Here is a 21,614-nt window from a genome sequence, read left to right as displayed (position 1 = left end):
ACATCAAGGTCCTTCCAATGCTAACTCTCACAGTCTAAAACTGCCGTGCTTAATAATGGCAGGGCACACTTTAAAGGAGACAAAGTATTTGTTAGATAAAAGGTGTATTCACAATAGCTTATTTTGTAATGGATGGTTAATAAGATTACAGTGATCAGCACAGTAATTTGAGGATGTCATTTAAAAGAGTTAAGGAAAAAAGATAAGAGTATCAGGGAATCTATCTCCATTGATGAGATAGTTTCTTTGACATAAAGCATTCATGGTTCATTTGGGGGTCTGTGAAAACAGTGCACACATACTAAGTGTCACGTAACAGCTCCTGCTCCACTAAACAGTCCAGTGTCACAACGGGCCCTTTGTGAACAGAGATTTGTGAGGTGGCAGAGACCAAAGGCCTGAACCCACTGCTGGTGTCTAAGGATACACATGCTCACCCCATATGCACAGCCAGTCTGGAAAGGGGCTCTGGCACTTCTTACGTGGCACTTGACACATTAAGAGCTTTAACAGATCAGCCTTTTAGTTTAAAAAGATTATGGTAGGGGCTGACAAGATGGATCAGCGGTCAAGAGCACGTACTGTTCTTGCGGGAGACCTGAAATCAGTTCCCAGCATGCACACTGGTTGGGACACCAGGACTGCATGATGGTGTCACTCATGCCACTCAAGCTCGTAGAGGTTAAACATGGAGAGCTGCCAAGCTGCTACTGGTGCAGAATTTCAGCTGCAGTGGCACTGTGGGAGCCTTTCAGAGGTTACAGCCAGCAACGCAAGCACATCAACGCCTGGAAAGGCAGCATCACAGGGTTTAACATGGTGCTGGCAGCCTCTCTGGTTTCTAGCTACTGCCTTTCTTACAAGGAACTCAAACATGAGAGGTGCAGAAGTACCAGCGTAGAGAGGTCAGCACTTATCACCTGAGTACAACGGCCTGATGGCTCCTTCCTATCCATGAAGAATTCATCTGTGGCTGAATCTCCAAATCCTGACTGAGAACTAACGTCCAATCCAAGTTGAGTGGTTCAAAAAGAGCAGTAGACGGCAAGAAACAATCAAACTCAAGGCTGAGATAAATGAACTAAAAACAAACGCAAAGAATCAGTGAAATGGAGAGGTGGTGCTCAGAGAAAAAAGAAGATTGGCAAATACTTAGCCAAACTGAATTTAAAAAAAGAAGACAGAAGATCCAAAAATTAATAAAATCAGAGATGAAAGGGGCATTTTACAATGGACACTAAGGAAATTCAGAGAACCATAAAGACAAACTTGAAAAATCTTCACCAAACTGGAAAACATAAAAGAAATGGATGAATTTCTTGATGTATACAATCTACTAAATTTAAGTCAAGAACAAATAAGCAATTTAAACAGACCCATAGCCCCTAATGAAAGAGAAGCAATAATTAAAAGTCTCCCAATCAAACAACCAACCAAAAGGGGGGGGGGGAGTCAGATGGATCAGATGAATTCAGCATAGAATTCTACCAGACCTTTGAAGAATAATTAATGGCAATACTTGTAAAATTATTCCACAAATTAGAAACTGAAGGAACACTTCCTAATTCTTTCTATGAGGCAACAATTACCCTGATTCCAAAACCACACAAAGACCCAACAAAAAAAGAAAATTACAGCATGGTAGTTTGAATGTAACTGGCCCACATAAGCTCATAGTGAGTGGCACTATTAGGGGGTATGGCTCTGTTGGAGTAGTATGGCCTTGTTGGAGGAAGTATGTCACCATGGGAATGGGCTTTGGGGTCTCATATATGCTCAAGCCACAGCCAGTGTCTCACTTTACTTCTTATTGCCAAAAGACCAAAGATACAGAATCCTCAGCTCCCTCTCCAGCACCATGTCTGCCTGTATGCCACTGTGTCCCACCATGATGATAATGGACTAAACCTCTGAAACTGTAAGCCACCCAATAAATGTTTCCTTTATAAATGTTGCCATGGTTATGGTGTCTCTTCACAGCAATAGAAACCCCAACTAAGACACAGCTCAATTTCCTTTATGAACATAGATGCAAAAATTCTCAATAAAATGCTTGCAATCTGGATCTAAGAACACATCAAATACAATTTCCACCATAATCAAGTTGGCTTCATACCAGAGATGCAGGGATGATTCAACATACATAAATACATAAATCAAGAAACACAATAAACCACATAAACATACTGGAAGACAAAACTCACATGATCACTTCATGAAGTGCAGAAAAGACTTTTGACAAAAGCAACATACTTTCATGATAAAAGTCCTGCAAGACTAGGGATACAAGGGATATACCTCAACATAATAAAGGCAATCTACACCAAGCCCAGAGCCAATCAACCTAAACAGAGAAACTCAAGCATTCCCACTAAAATCAGAACAAGACAAGGATGTCCACTCTCTCCATACCTATTCAATATGGTATATGAGGTCATAGCTGGAGCAACCGGACAAAGGAAGGAGATCCAGGGGAGACGGATGGAAAGGAAGAAGTCAAAGTACCTTTATTTCCAGACGATGTGATTTTATAACACTAAGAACTCCACCAGGAAACATTTATAGCTGATAAACACTTTCAGCAAAGTAGCAGGAAACAAAATTAGCATATAAAAATCAGTAGCTTTCTTATAAACAAAGGAAAAACAAATTGATGAAGAATCAGGGGAACAATACCTTTCACAATAGCCTTAAAAATATATCTTGGGGTACAACCCTTTGCTTTCTTTAAAAAAATTTCTTATTTGATGAGGTATACACACAATTTACAACTTTAACCATCAGTGGTATGAGAAATTTGCACTACTATACTTCCCTCACCACCTGCCATCTCATCTTGCAACTACTAAACAGTAACTCCCGTCCCTCCTTCTTCTAGCCCCACACAAAGATGGTTCTGCTGTCTGCATGCATTATGTCGCCGTTGTGGGTATTTACATAAGCAGAGTCATACAGAATTGGTCCTTTTGTATAGAGTTTGTTTCTCTAGCCTTGAAGGTTCATTTATAGTGTATCAGAATGTTTTCATTACACACATACAACATTCTGCTGCAGGCAGAGATCTCATATTACTCACTTGTTTGCCAATGGTCACTGGGATACTATGGTCTCACCTTTTGGCCACTGTGAACTATGGTGCTATGGACATGGGAATACCTAAGTTGTCTCTTTGGATCCTTGTTTCCAATTCTTCTGTTTATATATCCAGAGATATAACTGTCAGGTAATATGGTAATTCTGAATGTTTTTAAGGATTGCTAAATTATTTCCCATGGCAGTTATAACCCTTCACATTTTGTCTAACAATGCATAGCTCCCCATTCACATCCTCACTCTAATCTCCACGCTAGCTAACAAGAGCTAACAAGAGCTAGAAATGGGCAGACTACTGGCAGATGCTCAGTGACTACTGCCTTCTCCTACATCTCCTGCATAGACTTGGCTCATTTACCGTAATGAGCTGACAGTCACTGCTCAAGTCAGGAGGCTTCTTAATTGCAGGTCTTGCTCACGGGTCCCTCTACTACTTTATTTCTTTCACAGAAAAATCTTCTGAAAACACAGTTAGTTCTTTTTTGGTCACTTTGTTGGCATGAGCCCAGGAATATAGAACCCCAATCACTTTGTGGCACTCCCCTGCACCTTAATGAGGAAAATCAGTTGCAATCTGGAAAAAGTCTCTGTAATTTAAATCCTATGTGAGGCCCCTAGGTAAATCTAAATCGCATTTTTTAGCAGTATAATAAATACACTTAATTTGTGTGGATTTAGATCTCTGCTTCATGGTCATATTTAATATCACGTCAAATAAAACCTGAATAAAATCCTGGAAGAAAGAGAGGAAGAAGCAGCAGGACATTGTTAACAGTCCAGACAGGAAACAATGAGCCATGAACTACAAAGGGCTATGAAAACAAAGGCAGACATCAAATATCTATGCTATTTTAAGTGAAATGTGTATGTTTCAGTCTTAATCTGGATGTCATCTCAACAGAAGCACTTTGCTGGATTTAAGAAGTGTTGTAGGGCCGGTGAAAGTCCTCAGTGGGTAAAAGTGCCTTCGGCGCAAACCCGACAACCTGAACTAGCCTGGAGCCCACAGTGCATGGAGAGAAACAACTCCCAAAGGCTGTCCCTGGTCTCCACATGCACGCTGTGGCATGCACACCCACGTACACTCACAAACACGAAGCAAGGAAGACTTTTTAAAGGTGCTCATCAACAGTCCTGGAAAACGGGGGGCACTTTGCAAATATAAGAAACGTAGTTCATCACAGGGGCACTCAACCAAGTTCAGTACGGACTTGAGAATGTGTTCCCACAACTCGGGGTAGGAATCATCTTGAATGTGAGACACAAAGTCAGTCATGGCAGCTGACACTTGTTCAGCACTCGCTCACACGGAATGAGAGAAGCACACCGTTACCTGATAGCCTTCTGTTTTCTTCTGACACCACTTCAACAAGGCGTTCCTCTTAGATCCTCCATATTCTCGTGCCAAAGCTGAGAGGGGGTCTTTCCGTTCCTCCCTAATTTGTGAAAATAAGGAACCCCAAGCTGAAATATTTGAGTACCACATTAAGACCACAGCACTAATTGCACTTTTGAGTAGATAAATGCACAAAGCGAAGGCTGTTTTATGGTAAGACACAGCTTTGGACTTAATTTCGCAATCAGTTTTTAGTTTGTAGTTCCAGAGACCTACAGCTATCTAGGCTAGAAGGAGGAACTCCACTCCCCATCCACATGGCAACCCAGACTCTGTATCGAGTGCATTCAGAAGTGCTAGGGTGCACTCCAGGGTGCTCAGCGTGACACGGGGGACGTCTGAAACCGTCCCAGGTCTTTTATTCAACAGCTTGCTAAATTCCATAGCGGGGTTTGACTCATTTCACTTCTTTTTCCCCTCTGTCTTCAGTCTCTCATCAATTTCAAAATCACCCATTGTAAGTGTAGAGGACAAGGTTATATGAGATGAAAAATTCTAAAACACAGCCTTCATGGAGCTCAAAATTAGACAAATAGATCAGAAAAGAGACGGCGGTAGGGCTGGAGATGGCTCCGTGGTTAAGAGTGCTGACTGCCCTTCCAGAGGACCCAGGTTCAATTCCCAGCACCCACACAGAGCTCACAAGTGTCTGTAACTCCAGTTCGAGGGGATCCAATGTCTTTCCCTCTGACCTCCACAGATTCCATGTATGTATGTATGCAGTGCACAGATATACAATCAGGCAAAACACTCATACACAAAAAGTAAAGTAACAAAACTAATTTTACTATATTTTTTAAAGATATGGGGGAAAATAAACATTGAAAACACATATGACATTGTATGTGGTGGCACTCAGGGAGCAGAGGCAGACAGAGCTCTGTTACATTCAAGGCCAGCTTGGTCTACATAGAGAGTTCATGAGACAAACAACAATCAATATCTCTCTCTCTCTCTCTCTCTCTCTCTCTCTCTCTCTCTCTCTCACACACACACACACACACACACACACACACACACAAGAACCAAAAGCTGTATGTATCACAAGCCCAAGCCCAGCCCATGGGGAATGCTATAATCTCACCATTTCTGAGTGGAGGCAGAAAGGTTTCAAGCTCAAGGCCTACCTAGGCTAGCCTGGGTGATTAGTGCAACCTAGTCTCAAAAAAAAAAAAACCACCAACACAAACAATAAAAACAAGCCTAACAATAAAAACGAAAAGTGCTAAGGCTGCTGTTTGGAGCCAGGGTGCTCGCCTAGTATGTACAGAGCCTAGCTCAATCCTAGCATTGCAAACAAAGCAAAAAAAACCCATGAATCATTTCTAAAAAATATCTCTCGTGTGTTTACTGCTAAACTGTATGCCCTGATTTTTGAGATGAAAGCTCACTATGTCCCAGGCTGGGCTCAAACTCCTGAGCTCAGCCCTTCGGCCTCCTCTCCCTGAGTGCTAAGATAGAGGTGTGTTCCACTGTGCCTAGCAAGTCCTTGGCACTGCAGGGTGACCAAGCTGCTTTGTCCTTAACTATCTACTTATTCACAAAATGTACGCTTATGGGTGCGCATTTCTCAGAGGCTGGTCACCTAAGAGGTATGGCTTTAAAAGTTAGCTCATGGGCCTGGAGAGATGGCTTAGAGGTTAGTAGCACTGGCTGCTCTGAGAACCCAAGTTTGATTCCCAGCACCCACAGACAACCCTGGGGATCCAATGCCCTCTTCTGGCCTCTGTGGGTACTACACACACATGATACACACAAAATACAAATAAAGGCTATTTTTTTAAAGGGTACTTTTATTTGTATTTATTTATTTTAAATAATTATTTAAAATAATTATTTAAAATAAATAAATGCAAATAAAAGTAAGTTCATATACCAGGAATGGTGACATAAGCCTATAATTCCAGCACCTGGGAAACTGAGGTAGGAAAATCTAGAGCTCAAGGCCAGCCTAGGTATAAAGGGAGATCCTGTCTCTACAATATGATAATCTTTTTAAAAGTTCATAATTTAAACCTAGACCTAAAACTTTATATACCGATAAGTTTCTGAAACCCTTTCCTGCTCCTCCTTTTCTTAATCTTACATCTGCAGACAACTTTTCCTCATTCCTACAAACAGTGTATGCTAGATTTCTAATATTATCTTTTCTCTCTAAACTTGTGTGTGTGTGTGTGTGTGTGTGTGTGTGTGTGTGTGTGTGTGTAGAAAAAAGGGTCTCATTATCTGTCCTGGTTGGCCTCAAACTCCCAGAGGCACCTGCCTGTCTCCTGTGTTTGTGTGTACCATTCCTGCACACCTCTGAACTCTTACTTAGGTAGTTTCTGCCAGGAAGAACAGAACAAATGTAAACTCACATTAATTTTCATGTCCTGCTGACAATGGTTAACAGAACACCCTGTCGTCTACTGTCCAGTCTGAACAATCAGAGCTGCCTCTCATATCGACTACGCCTGCATTCCTCACACAATTCATTCACTCCACTTATTACCTTGAATCACACCACAGTGACCTGGTCTGATTTTAAAAAGGTTCCATCAGCTAGCTAGCTAGCTACCTAACCACATCTTCTGCTCCACCCTGAGACAGGAGAGACATTGTCTTATGACTTTCTGTTTCTATCTCCTGAACCAGCACAGCATCTCCCACGATCACATGCTCTGACTTCATGCTTATTCATCCCCTTCCTACATTTATTCATGTTATTTATCCTGCCAATGATGTCCCCATCCACAATCCTCCAGGCTTCACCTATCTCAGGCCCTAGCAAGCCTTCTCTAATACTCTCCCAGGACGCCCGTGGTTCAACTTCATAGCACACGGCTGGAAAGCATTTCAGATTTCAGAGCCTTTTCAGCTTGTTTCTATTGAATGTTTTTAGACAGTCTCCCTATGTAGTCAAGGTTGGCCTCACATTTATAGTCTTTTTGCCTCTGTCCTCTGAATGCTGAGGCTGCAGGCATGCCCTGAATCCTCATTTCTTTACTTATGACACTGGGAATCGAGCCCAAGGCCTTTACACGTGCTAAACAAGTATGTGACCACTGAGCTACACCCTCCCCCAAAGCAAGCACTGGGGTATTTACAAAGAATTTCCCAGTAGAACATCTCTAATTTGAAAATCGAAAGTCTGAAACATTCGGGTCTTCATGTTGGTACTCAAAATGGCATTCCCTTGGCTTTTCACACTAGGGATGCCTCACCTACCCTTACATTTCTAGTTTAAAACAAAAGAAAAGTCGACTCTGAACACCACAACAAGAGAAAGGGGAGTGTTCAGACAGCACTGTAAGCCGATCCTTCCCTCTGAAAGGCCAGGGAAGATACACAGGACGTTTCTTACCTTATTCGGCTCCGGGTGCTTGGAGTGACTGATGCTGTGGGAGAGGAAGAGAGGGACAGCTGTGGTGACGTGGTGCCCATAGCCATGAGAGAGGCTGGTGATGCTCCCTCAGATGCGGAGATGTCCCGTTTCATTTCTTCACTACTTCGTCGAGACACTGTGAGAGAGTCACCATGAACACAAACCAGTCAGCCACTGTGGAGCTCACTATGGAGGCTTCACATAAAACTAAAGCTACAACTACCAACTGCTCCAATCAACATACCACAGTTACTCGTATGTCAATGTGGACTGCAGCACTGTTCACATTAGCTGAGCTATGGAACCAACCCAGGCGTCTAACCACAGAGGAAGGGGTCAAACAGCTGTAATGTATATACACAGGATTTCTTTTCCCAGCCAAAAAGAACAAAGTTCCATCATTTGCAGGGAAAAGTTAGACTCTGGGTAAGACAGTCTCGAAACATTTTATATTATTTACACAAATTAAGTCAGTCTCATAAAGACAAATACATGTTTCCTCCCATGTGTGGTTTCTAGATGCTATACAGTCATAAGTCACAGAAGTACATTACACATGACATGAAGCAAGCTGTCTAGGGGACAAACAGAGCTAAAGGGAAACAAAGAATGGGAACAAGAGGAAGAGGGGAACATGATCAACTTACAGTTGTACGAAATCCTTATGAAACATGGTATCATGTACAAGGAATAAACACAGAAGGTTTCTGTGTGTGAGAGTGTGTGTGTCTCAGCTTCTGCATGTGTTTCTCGTGCCTTTTCTTGGCTCTTTTTTCCTGTTTGTTTTGCCCTATTCTGGTTTGTTTTTATTTTATATGTAATTATTATTATTACTGATGCCTGTTTGTTTTCTAATGTGAGAGAAAGGAAGGGTGTGAATTTGGGTGAGTGGGGAAGTGGGGAGGGTCTGAGGGGAGTTGCAGCAGGGGACTATCAGAATATAGTACATGAAATCAAGTCAGAATATACTGTATGAAATCTATTTCAATTTAAAAAAGTATGACAATTCTGGGAAGAAAATATCTTAGAAAGATTGAGTTATTTTATTTTTTGACATCTAGATGTTTTTCTTAGAGAAAAAGCCAGAATGCCTTATCAAATGTTTTAAATGCAGTGTATATATTGAAAAATTATAATTATACATCTTTAAAAAGTATAAAGTGATACACACGTTTTAAATTTTCTAGTCTGAATTCTTGAGATTTTCTTTTGAAGATTCCTAAAGAACAAATATTGTGAGAGGAAGAACTAACACTTGATCTTACTGATAACTGGACAGTATCTACTTTTCACTTAAAACACTTATACAGATGAGGTTTTATATCTAGAATCCCTGTTCTTTCAAAACTGAGGCAGGAGGACTACCATGAACCTGAGGTCAGTCTGGGCTACAGAGTGAGACATTATCATAAAAAATGAAAAATCTCTGGAAAGGTTGGTAGTGGAAACACACACTGGACCACATCTTTGTGAACAAGTGCCTGGTTACCATGGCAGTGGTAGCATTTGCAGTGTCTACCAGGTGCACAATGGGCACTATACAAACACCACCAAAAGCCAGAGTGATGTTTGCAACTACTCACCCCTACCCAGCATTCACAATTAAAATAAACACACTCCTTCTAAATGGAGCTTAACTCTGCTAGAGGGGCAGAGGAAAGATGATTATCCACAGAGCTGGACGCAGTCCTAGGCCAGGCTAAGTGTCAAACACACACCAGTAAGACAGAAAACTGCAAGTTACCAAGTCAATCATCTTTAATTTTGCAAGTCGGACACAAGAAAAACAAAATACTGCCCTGGAACTTTGCGGCCTTCCTGCCTCAGCCTCTGCAAGTGAGCACAGGGTGTGCACTCTGGCTGCCACACCCACCCTGGCTAACAAGGTCTGGCCGACTTCACGACAAACACAAGCTGCATTAGTAAGTGTTACCTTTAAGATCCAGAGGGGCAGGTGCTTTCTCCTATTAAATGACCTTAGAATAACACACTTACGTGTTTTTAAGCAAAATTTTACGGCTATTCTTTTTTTTTCTCTCAAGTATTTTGTTTGTCTTAAATCAGTAAGTATTTAAAGTGATAAGCTAAGGCTCTGGGACGAGATCAACATTTTATATAAGTGATGAAAGCCTTCATTTATGGTAAGCCGGGAATGAGGGCTAGCGGAAAGAAAGCAGGTGTGTGAACACATTCCATGTTATGGAGGACATTAGCTGTACCATGGCAGGTTATCAGGAGTTTTCCTTTCCTGGTACAACTGAAAAGGCCACAAGGGAAAATAGGATGAATAACTGAAAACAGAAGAGTTAGTCCAGAAGACAAACACAAGTAAGCCTTCAAAGGCATAGTTGTAGGGTGGCTTTATCATTCAATTTTGGTGTGTTTTGACTAACTCTTCAAATCAGTTACTGCATGCCTAACTCTATGAACTTTCACAAAAGATGTGCCTTCAACGTGTCATCTACAACAATGTAGGCAACTAAAAACTTCTAGGAGGTTTTTGTTTGTTTGTTTGTTTGTTTTTTGAGACAGGGTTTCTCTGTGTAGTTTTGGTACCTGTCCTGGATCTTGCTCTGTACACCAGGCTGACCTTGAACTCACAGAAATCTGTCTGGCTCTGCCTCTCAAGAGTGCTGGGATTAAAGGCGCCACCACAGCCCAGCTTAGAGGAGTTTTTTTTTTTTTTTTTTTTTTAATAAAATTTCAGATAAAAGTCATTACCTGAGATGGTCTTGGCACTTTCCATAGCAGGAACTCTTGGTAGAGAAGCAGGTCGGCTAGTTGAAGATGTTCTTAATAGATGCTCTGCACAAAGTGGAAAGGGCACAACAAAGAACTTAGGAATGTTGAGGTAGAAGAAGAACAAGAAAGGTGACGTCTACTTTCTTAACCTTGAGGCCCATCCCTCTTCCTAATCCAAGACCCTCCAACCCCCAAACAGCAGTTTATTCAAACATAGCCTCCTTAGACAAGGACCATGTAAAACACTCCAGGTCAATAATGTATTTCTAGAGACGACAGTGAGACATGCTACACACGTGACTGTTTCTAAATCATTTTGTGCCACTTGGCTCTTCAAAGCCAGTCAATCAAAATTAAGAGGTCACTTCTCACATGGGCCTAAGGAACAAACTAAACAAACCTTGCCCCTCTGTGCCTAGTTAAAGGGGACATCACACATTCCATGTATCCATAGATAGACCCGAATGGCATAAATAGAATTCTATAATAGCAACACACTATGCAGCCATAGAAGGAGGAGACGGAGATTGAAAAACACAATGGCATTAAGCTGGGCCTCACTAGCAAAGAAAAAAAAAAAAAGGGTTGGGAACTGTGTTTCAGCCACATAATAATAGGAGCAAGGACACAAATTAGAAGAAAAAGTAAGCTTGGTCTGATAAGATATGGGGTACATGGACAACAGGGCTCCCCAGGGAGGAGGGTGGAGTCTGAGAGCCTTTACTGCCTGTGGGCTCTAGTATGAGGGGTAGTCTAGTCTTCTCCCCTGAGCAGCTGGGGGACACAATCGGTGCTGCCTCTATCATGGCTTCAGCGTGGTTCTTGAACACAAGCTTCCTTAGGAGCCTCTTTAGTTTAGGGGCAATCTTTTCGTCCCTGCTTTTCTCTCTTCCTGCACACGTCTTATCTAGGACTACAAACCCAACAGGCTGTTCTCGGGCTAGCAGACATGAATGCATGTGTTCTGTCTAGCCAAGAACTGATTCGTTAGGGATGAATGACTAGTGTAAAACTAAACAATAATGTCTGTATTTAATAAAGACTATTATTAGCCTTGCTTTCCAAGGATGCCCGCCCATTTCTTTTTTTAAACATATTAACTATTTAGTGGCTAGAAAAGCAGGTCAACAACAAAGCATGTTTTAACATGCATGAGGCCCAGGGTTCAATGATTGGCAACAACAACCAAAAACCAAAAAACAAAGAAATTACCAATTTAAATGACAGCTCTCTTAAAACATTATAATGTGCAGGGTGGTGGTGGCACACGCCTTTAATCCCACACTAGGGGTGGAGGGGTGGGGGAGCAGAGCCAGGTGGATCTCTGTGAGTTCGAGGCCAGCCTGGTCTACAGAGCAAGATCCAGGTCAGGCACCAAAACTACACAGAAAAACCCTGTCTCGAAAAACAAAAATAAGACAAAACAAAACATCATAATGTGAAAAGTATTGGCCTATAGCACTGTTTTCAAATAATTTTTTAAATATATTGTATTTTTAAGTGTGTGTGTGTGTGTCTGTGTGTGTGTGTGTGTGTGTGTGTGTCTGTGTCTGTGTGTCTGTGTCTGTATCTGTGTCTGTACACAAACATGGAGCCCAGAGGTCACCATCAGGTGTGGTTCCTCAGGAGCCATCCACCTTGGTTTTTGAGACAGGATCTCTCCCTGGTACCTGGGTCTTGCCACTGCTTGGCTGGCTGGTCAGTGAGCCCCAAGGATCTGACTGTCTCTGCCTCCCCAATGCTGGGCTTAAAGTGTACACACCACCATGCTCAGTTTCTCACATGGGTGCTGGGGGTCGAATTGAAGATTTCAAACTTGCACAAAAAGTATTTTACCAACTCAACTCTAGTCCCCTAATCAATATTTTAAATAAGTCAATTATGAACTAAAGGATTAGTTCCTTTAAAATGTTGTCTCCCAAGGAACAACATAGCAAATTAAGAAAGTAAAACCAAAGTCATAAAGACAAAACAAGTGGTGTCTGGCCAGGTGTGGTGGTGCACACATCATTTCAGCAGGGCAGATGAGTCTGTGAGTTCAGGGTTAGCTTGGTCTAGAGTCCCATGTCAGCTATACAATACAAGGTGGTGGTTCACAGCTTGGTCACTCCCTATGTGAGAGTGCCCTTATTCAGTCTTACCCCACATGTACACAACTGGGAAGATGTTCAGGAAACTGGGTGCCTGGCACTCCCTCCCACTTGTCTTTTTCATGCTGGTGTCTAAGGTCCACGCCTGCGTCTCATTTCAGCACGTGGTCCTGCCATAACCCAGCTGCCCTTGCTAAAAATGGACCCAAAACTAAGTTTTTTCTTTCTTTTTTTTTTTTTTTCTTTAATTTTTGAGGCAGGAGCTCACTATATGGCCCAGAATGGTCTTAAACTCTGCTCTCCTGCATCAGCCGCCTAAGTCCCAGGTTTACAGGCATGCAACACCACATATGGTTAAGTCACTCTTCTTATTTATGATTATGTGTAGTAGGGCAAGAGGCACAGCTCCACTGTGGTAATTGACAGGTGTAAGAAAGACCCCGGGCTCCATCCCCAGTACAAAAAGCCAAATCATCTGTAGTAACTCAACAGTCATAAAGCAGTCTATTGGCATTTTAAAGTATTTCACTTCAAAATCCCAAGCTAAGACACACCTGCCACAATAAGCACACAGGTTCAGTTATGTCTGCAGTAAGCAGGCTGCTTTCCATTTTCAGGTAAAATGTTGGGTTAGCCCTCTTCAGGAAATAGGATTAATGTATTATATTTTACAGTAACAGATTCTACCCTGTTGACATCTGGAGCTATTCCTGTCCTGTGTTGTTGTTGTTGTTGTTGTTGTTGTTGTTGTTAGTAGTAGTAGTCTTTAATTCTTCCACATGTGGAAGTCCCAAGATAACTTAGGGAAGTTGGTTCTCTCCTTCCATCATGTTGGTTCCAGGTACTAAAGTCAGATCCCCAGACTTGGTGGCAGGCATCTTTACCTGATGAGAAACCCCACTGCCCTTATCTTTATCTTATTCATTAAACAAAAATCATCTGGGCATCTACCACTTGCTGGGCATTAAGCTTAGTGCAAGGGTCAAAGTTCAAAAACTTGCCCTCACAGACTGGACTCTAGAGCAGACATAAGACAACTGCTGTTCTGTGAATAAAGCAGTCAAGGGAGGAGAGGCCACGGCTCTGGGACCCAACAGCTGATGAGATCGGTCTGAGGAGTCTAGAAAAGACTAAGGAGACCGACAGCACTTGTGAGAGACAGGCCAACTGGTCTGTCTTCTATCAAAAGCAGCCTGAGAAGGGCCTCCCCCTCCCCCTTTACTTCCATTAGCCAGTATGTCAGACTGTGAAGTTGAGTGTCCAACAATGGGAAGACACAGTCATCACCTACCAGAGGGAAAAGACAGAGGCCATTTTGGCAAGTGCTCATTAGCCTGGTGTGGGATATGTCTCATCCATTTGGAAAACAGAAAAACTGCCTTGCCAAATTACTCTGTTTATGTGTTTATGTGGCACCAAAAGTATTTATTTTTTACAATTTGGGGACTCTTCAGGATTTCAAATACACTTGGAAGAAGGTTGAGATCCCTTCCCTGGAGGAGATACACCCCACTCCTGTTACGGTGGAGGATCTACTGTTAACTCTTTGGATCGAGAAGGACCTAAGGAGAAAGATTTTTTTGGTAATGCCAGGAAGGCACAAGAAAATACTGAACCACCCAGGTTAACTCTTGTGCACAAGACCAAGGTAGCAAAAGCAAAGAATCACAAAGTACTTGATTGAGCAGGATATCCTGGAGGTTGACAAAGAGAGTAAATGAGATGTATCATTGACATGAAGTGAATACAGAGTCCTGATCCACAGCTCCACGGGTGTCCTTGATGACTTACTTCTGTTTGCTAAAAAGCATCTAACACAGAACACTGCCCAAAGACAGAATTGGTTGGAGACGAACAAAGCATTCAAACTCAGAATACAACACAAAACCAAACCCCTCCACTAGCAAGCTAAGGAAACTCTATGACATGAGGCCGAGGCTCGGAAGGGTTACCAGCACAAAGCCAGGATGGAGAACAATTATGTAAAAAGGTCTCTAGGGAAATAGATTCTCTCAGACGGGAGGTAACCAACTCCTCTGGCCCTTTCAATATGCACAGATCTTTTTGACCCAGCTCATGTCATGCTTGAGAGGAACAAAATGGCGCCAAGGTCACTTCTCCTTCCCAGTTTCTCCATGTCTCCCAGAGCAACAGTACTAGCTACGATGGTGGGCACACCTCCTACTCTTTCTGACTTCTTCTTGGGCTCCTTTCCCAGCAACAGTTTGTGGTGGGCAGCTGATCAGAGGTCAAAACCAGACCCAGATGGCATCTGTTCCCAGTTACAATTTCTGAGGTAAGACACACTCACATTTCTTGCACAGAGACCATGAAAATTCCCTCCTCCTGTTTCTTTGCTTTGATATTTGGGACTTACCTGTCCAGGTCAATGCACTTCTCCTACTGTATCCATGCTAACCTAACTCAGGTGTCATTTTGAAGGAAAGGGGTAACTGTCCACCTTTACTCTGTGAAAAAATGGTGCCCAAAGGATCTGTGCCCTATGGGGAATGGGCTCATATTACAACACGGAGCTGAGCTTACCATAAGCAAAAAGTAACCATCTTGTTTGGTCACCGTCTCGGTTAATGACACCATCAAGATGGTGACAACTATGAGATTCACTGACATGTTGGTTAACATACCACAGGCATGAACAAAACAGTGGTACCCAACTTCACAGTATCGCCAGACCCTCAGATGATAACGTCGCCTTTATGGGGGACCTAGAGGGGACTCCAATAGGAGCTGAACTGCCAAGTGATAAGGTCAACGCTTTTTATATCAGACTAAGGAGGTAACACCAGACCCCTACATTGCTGTTTTCTTTTAATTTTTTTGCTTTAATTTAACACACTGTTTTACATGATGTATTCACTAATGTCCAGATGGGATTAAGTGTTTTCCCAGCCATGTGCTTACAATGCTAGCCAGCTGTCAAAGAGAACTCACATCAAAATGACTAGACTTGGAAAGGTCATGGGAATTCGCAACAGCCTAGGGAGAACTTGGGAGAGCACAAATCCCAATCAGGACCTGCGGGATGGATAACCAGGTGCCGGACAAGCTGGTGACAAAGAAATCAGCCTGTTCGAGTGGAAGGCTGGAGCTAGAGGCCATGCTGGCTTGTAATGTCTGCTCTTTCTGCCCAGAGTTCTCAAGGCTACCTTTCTTTAACCAAAACAGAGTATTCTTTCTCTTCTTGATTGTTTTTTGATTCTGTTTTTGCTCCATGGAGCTCTGGGTATCCTAGCTTTTGTTTTTCCTTTCCCAGTCCAGGTATACGGAGAGGCTAAAGAAACAGAGCAGGCTGGTACTATGCCTTCCTAAGTTCTTTTAACCTCCAGTGCCATAGCATTAACAGGGCTTCCTTAGCTGGACTCTTCTGGATGATATATAATCAACTTAATGATGCTTTATTATGTATCAGGTGCTTCTACCTGCTACTTATGCTCATCCAAAACAAACAGCACAGTTATGGTAGATTGATCTATGTGCTGTATAAAGACTGTCTTGTGTTTTTTATAAGGTTTACCTGGGAATGTACAAAGCCACATAGTTCAACAGTATGTACAGAATAGTCTACAAAGAGAGGGGGTAAACAGAGAAATGCTTTTCTCTATAATTCCAAGTGAAGTCATAGTCATGCAAGGCCTGGAGGATGGAACAAAAGGAAGGTCTCCTCAAAACCCAAGTGATCCCTGGGGACCAGAACCCCAACTGCCCTACACACACACACACACACACACGCACACACACACACACGCACACACGCACACACGCACACACGCACACGCACAACACGCACACACGCACACACGCACACACGCACACACGCACACACGCACACACGCACACACGCACACACGCACATGCACACACGTGCGCGCGCACGCGCACGCACACGCATCTTAAACAGCCAACAGAAAAGAATAACCCAAACACTGAAATGACTAGTATGTTTCTTTAACAGTTCAAGGCACTGCACTCACTAGATATTAAACGGAAATCCATATGAGCTTTATTTAGACAACAATATTTCACCAGTGATTTCCCTCTTGATAAGAAAAATGCTACTCAGATATAAGATTTCAGAACTTGGCTCAATTCAACACTGCAGTACCTGCCTACCTACAAGACAGGCCCACTACTGTTTTGACCTAAAAATAAAGTTACAGTTAAATTTCTCACTCTCCCTCACCAGGAGCCATCATAGAAGGACCTCACACTGTGACTGTAGCCATTCCAATGGCTATCAAAGTACCTGAAAACAACCCTGGATTCAGTGCTCTGGAGAGCAGCCTTAGAAGCCAAAGGAAAAGGAAGAGGAGCCCAACTGATGGATGCTCCTGTGAGCTCACCAAAACACTTTAATTTGAACATCTGAAAACGTTCCTCCGTCCTGGCTTCTCCTGGTTTGCTGCTGAGGACTCGTGATGCCAATAACTGTTTAGTTCTCCTTACACCTTTTCCAGGCACCAATCAAGCACTTCATTCCTCCCTATACCTGGCTCTACAGAAATAAAACTACTAACGGACCCATAGGACCTTTTAGACTGCTCCTGGAAGGGTAGACCCAGATTGCCATGCCCAATTAACCCATCCATCCAGCTAGAAGAAGCCAGATCGGTCACTGCCCCAACTCCATAGGAGCAGTTAGGTTTACCTCTTCAGAAGGGACATGGATGATTTAAAAAAAAAAAAAAAAAATGTATAAGAAAGGGAGAGAATTGTGAGAAACTTTTTCTATCAAAAATAATTAGTCCAATAAGAACCCTTGCCCTCCTTTGTACCCTGATTAGCCAACTGCATCAAATTGTGAAGCTGACCTCCCACCAATAGGGTGAGATGCCACCTATAGCACAGATAAAAGGCAAGCTGTTCTGGTGGAAGCGTTCACTAGACTTCTTTAAGTTCTGATGACCCTTTTGAAAAAGAGAAATGGCCTTGCTAAGTTGCTTTCATTTTGTTCATGTGTTCCTTTGTAAAACACTGAGCTTACTCATTTCAGTAACAGTGAGGTTAAAATCAGAAAGATAAGTAATAGTTCTTACACAGGAAAAAGAAATCGCAGAAGGGAATATATTCCTGGCTTAATGCCCAGCAGATCGGCAATGCTGAAAATGCAAAGGGAAAATGGAGCAGGTGAGGAAGCTCTACGGGAGAGAAAGACAGGCAAACTCATTCAAGAAGTCTGGACTTCCTCCGGTTGGCAGGGGGAGCCAATGGAGGTTCTACCAGCCCGACATACCGGCACACTCCAATAATCCTAGCACCTAGGAAGCAGAGAGGATGAAGAGTTTAAGTCCTCAGATCCACAGCCACTTTGAGGTCATCCTGGGCGATGAAAATGGAGGGAGCCAGGTTTTGAAGGGTGTCGCTCCTGGTACATCAACCACGCTTCAGTGAGTGGCCACAGACCCAGCAGTGCATGGGCAGGACAAACTCCAGTTGATGGCTATTAAATTTCAAACAGAGGAGGAGAATGTGCGAGGATGAAGGTGGGAGAGGGGTGGGGTCCTGGAGGAAGTTAGGGGAAGAGCTGGAGTTGAATATGGTGGACCTAAACTGTACAACACTTTCAAAGAATTCATTTAAAAAGTTGTTTTCAAAAGGGGGTTCTGGAAAACCAGCTCTTGCTTTAAACTCCAAGCACGATCTGAAGAGGCAGAGGCCGTACACGGAGACAACCACCACAGCAGTGAGTCCCCAGTGCAGCCTGGCTCCTGTGTAGAGAACTCACACTCCCAGAGCAAAAATCTAGTGCAAGGAAAGATGTGCTCATCCGAAGGCTTGAAAGAAAAATACGAAGATAAAAGGCTGGGCATGTAGCTTGTACCTATAAACCTGACACACAGGAGGCTGAGACAGGGGGATTAAAAATCTGAGACCATGACTAGCAAGATGTTTCAGTGGTAAAGGGCTCCGTCGTACAAACTTGACCACACTTAAGTTCCAACCCCAGAAACCACACAGCAGGAGGAAAGAGACCCAAATTCCAAAGAGCTGGCTCACCTCTGACCTCCACAGCACTCTACACACACACACACACATCATCATCATCATCATCATCATCATCATCATCATCATCATCATCTGAATGTGTGAAGCCACGCTGGGCTAGATAAGGAAAACTATTTTTTTAAAAAGGGGCAAAGAAAAACACCAATATATCCAGCCTTCTGCCCCAAGACAAAAGACAATTTTTTTAAGAAAGAAAATAAAAAATATCAGTCTCAGATGTGGTACTGATTTTTAGCTATCTGACAGGGCATTTAAAACATAATTAACCTATTAAGTATCTAATAGCAATGGTTTAAAAAAAAAAAGGAACATCAGCTAGGCTCTCCTAGTTTATTTTCTTATACTTTCCATCTATCCACAGAAATCAGAAAAAGTAAGAAAAACTGTGAAAGTCATGCTCCAAGATTCCCTCAACTGAAAAACATTTTGTGGCCCAGAGGGATTATCTGAGTACTACTATCCTAGTGGGTGCTTACCCTCCAGTGTGCGGAGGTCACGGACACTGTTGAACACCCTTCACAAACAACCCCCCAAAACCAAGATCTATATAGCCCAAAATATCAATAGAGCCAAGGTTGACAAACCTTGTAATAACCAACAAGTTTCTAAAAGATTTATTTTTATTTATGAGTATGCGGTTTTTGCATGCATGTATGAATTTACAACTGTGTGTGTGCCCACAGAGGCCAGAAGAGGGTTCTGGGTCCCCTGGAACTTGTGAGGGGCCAATCCCACGTCCTCTGCAGGAACAGCAAGTGTTCTTCACCGCTGAGTCATCTTTCGAGTCCCAGCCAAAATGTTCAAGTTAGAAACCGGATATTAATAGAGGAGCTAAAGCAGAGCAGTAAGAAATGGTGAGCGGACGCAAGAGAAAGCAGGGAAAGAGAACAGGACGAGGCAAGTGGAGAACACCTGCCAAGATGGCAGGCTTCAGTGCAGGCCCAGTGGTCAGCACGTTAACACTGAACAGTCTGAACTTACAGACACACTGAAACAGGGTCTTACTGTGTCGCCCAGGCTTGCCTAGAACTTCTCAGTCTTCCTGCCTTGCCTACCCGAGTACTGGGATCACAGGTATGTGCTGCCATATTTGGCTTTGCCCGGTAAATCTTTTCGATCTATGCCTATATACTAAAGTGTGGGTTTTTAAAAGCATGTTGTTGGGTATTAACTTTTTTTATGTCTGTAAAATGGGGGTGACAATAATACACTTGCTGTGAAGAACTGTGAAACAGTGTCTTGCAGTGCCCTGCACTCTGTATTACTTATTATCATTTACAAGGCTTCAGCCTGGAAGGTGGCACACACTTGTAACACTACACTCTGGATATCAGGCAGGAAGACCTACAACTCAGCTCAGAGCTAGTCTGACTACATAGCAAGACTTTGTCTCAGAACAAAAGAAAAAATACATTTGTCATGAAAGCTTTATTTACTAAAATCTCATTTCCCTACTTATAGTTAAGACATATTAGTAAAAACTTTTGATAATGACATACACTAGGTTGGCAAGCATAATGTCAGCACCAAGACAATAAGCTAATTAGCCAAAGAATCTAAAAATTAACAAAAAAGTGAAATGTTAAGGACATATTAGCTATACCTTGTACAGGAATTTCTCCATAGTTTGATCTCTTATCTGACAGGGCTGTCAGAGGCTTGGATGCTGAGATTGGTCCACTTATGGAATGTCTCTGAAATAAAAGCAGTTATGTTAAATCTAGTATTGAAACTCACAGAGTAAACAAATGCTTCAGAGAGTAGATATTTAGTTATGAACAATGCAAAATTTCTTTGTTCTGCTATAGTGAGGATATAAACACATAAACATACAATGTGTGATCAGTACTCTTAAAAAAAAAATAATAAACTTGGGGGCAGGAGAGATGGCTCAGTAGTTAAGAGCACTGGCTGCTCTTCCAGAGGACCTGGATTCAATTCTTCGAATCCACATGGGAGCTCACAACTGTCTGCAACTCCAGTTCCAGGGGATCTGACACCCCCAGACAGACAAATATGCAAGCAATAAATCATTTTTAAAATTAAATAAACTTCTCATAAGTAATATATATATTCCCTATGCAGTTTTAAAAGCCAGCATCCTCTTCACTTGGTTTCCTTATAATTCTATATTAAAACATCACAACTAGAATACTGACACGGTCAAGACACAGGACACTTCCTCCCCACAAGGATGCTTCTTTGGGCCCTTTATAGTTATGCATACCACTGACCCGACAGCCTCTGGCACTCTGAATACAATTTTATTCTTCTGTGTAAAGAGAAATCTTGAACTACCATATGACAGTGTGCTGAACACAAAATTAGGTTCCAAACCGAAATATGGATGTGTTTCTATTGTGGTTTTAATGGTTTTTCTTGTCCTGGTTCCAAACAGACCTCAACTATGTCTCCCACTTGATAATTTGATAATTGCCCTGGTACGGCCTGTGGTCTTTAACTCAGCACCCCTGCCAATAGCATTATTAAGGTTTCCTTATCCCATGGTGGAGGCACACACAGTAGCCTGAAATACCCACCACCACTACTTTAATCCATAATATATGTAACAGGCCGCCCACACGTCTTCCTGATACTTTCATTTCCTTGGCTTTTCTCCAGCTTTACACACACACACACACACACACACACACACACACACACACACACACACACCCCTAAAGATAAGATCTCACTATATAGCCCTGGCTGTCCTGGAACTTGCTATGTAGACTCGACTGCTCTCAAACTCACATAGATCCACCTGCCTCTGCCTCCACACCTCAACCCCAGCCATATTTTTTAAAAACCTAGCTAATTTCTAACTACTTATTTCACTCTCTCAAAAGACCTATATCTACGCAAAAGGCCCGGCTTTCTATACCTTTACACCATTAACCATTAA

General features: G+C 42.5%; 2 protein-coding genes across 2 annotated transcripts in view; one reads left to right on the top strand and one right to left on the bottom strand.

Moving 5' to 3' along the window:
• Specc1l (sperm antigen with calponin homology and coiled-coil domains 1 like) overlaps nt 1-21,614 on the bottom strand; it is a 113,122-nt gene that overhangs the window by 29,827 nt on the left and 61,681 nt on the right. The window contains exons 10-13 of the mRNA XM_036167550.1: nt 20,313-20,403; nt 10,575-10,658; nt 7,833-7,989; nt 4,427-4,529 (exon numbers count right to left, since the gene is read on the bottom strand). Coding sequence (XP_036023443.1) covers nt 4,427-4,529; nt 7,833-7,989; nt 10,575-10,658; nt 20,313-20,403 — 435 coding nt within the window. The remainder of the gene's footprint in view (nt 1-4,426; nt 4,530-7,832; nt 7,990-10,574; nt 10,659-20,312; nt 20,404-21,614) is intronic.
• On the top strand, nt 649-924 carry LOC118569780 (ATP synthase subunit f, mitochondrial-like). The gene has a single exon (XM_036168005.1). It carries the CDS (start codon nt 649-651, stop codon nt 922-924), a length of 276 nt encoding a protein of 91 aa, XP_036023898.1.

Source organism: Onychomys torridus, chromosome 18 (assembly GCF_903995425.1).
Source record: "Onychomys torridus chromosome 18, mOncTor1.1, whole genome shotgun sequence".
NCBI lineage: Eukaryota > Metazoa > Chordata > Mammalia > Rodentia > Cricetidae > Onychomys > Onychomys torridus.
Note: the sequence above shows the minus strand (reverse complement) of the source record. Positions and strands in the feature narration are given on the sequence as shown.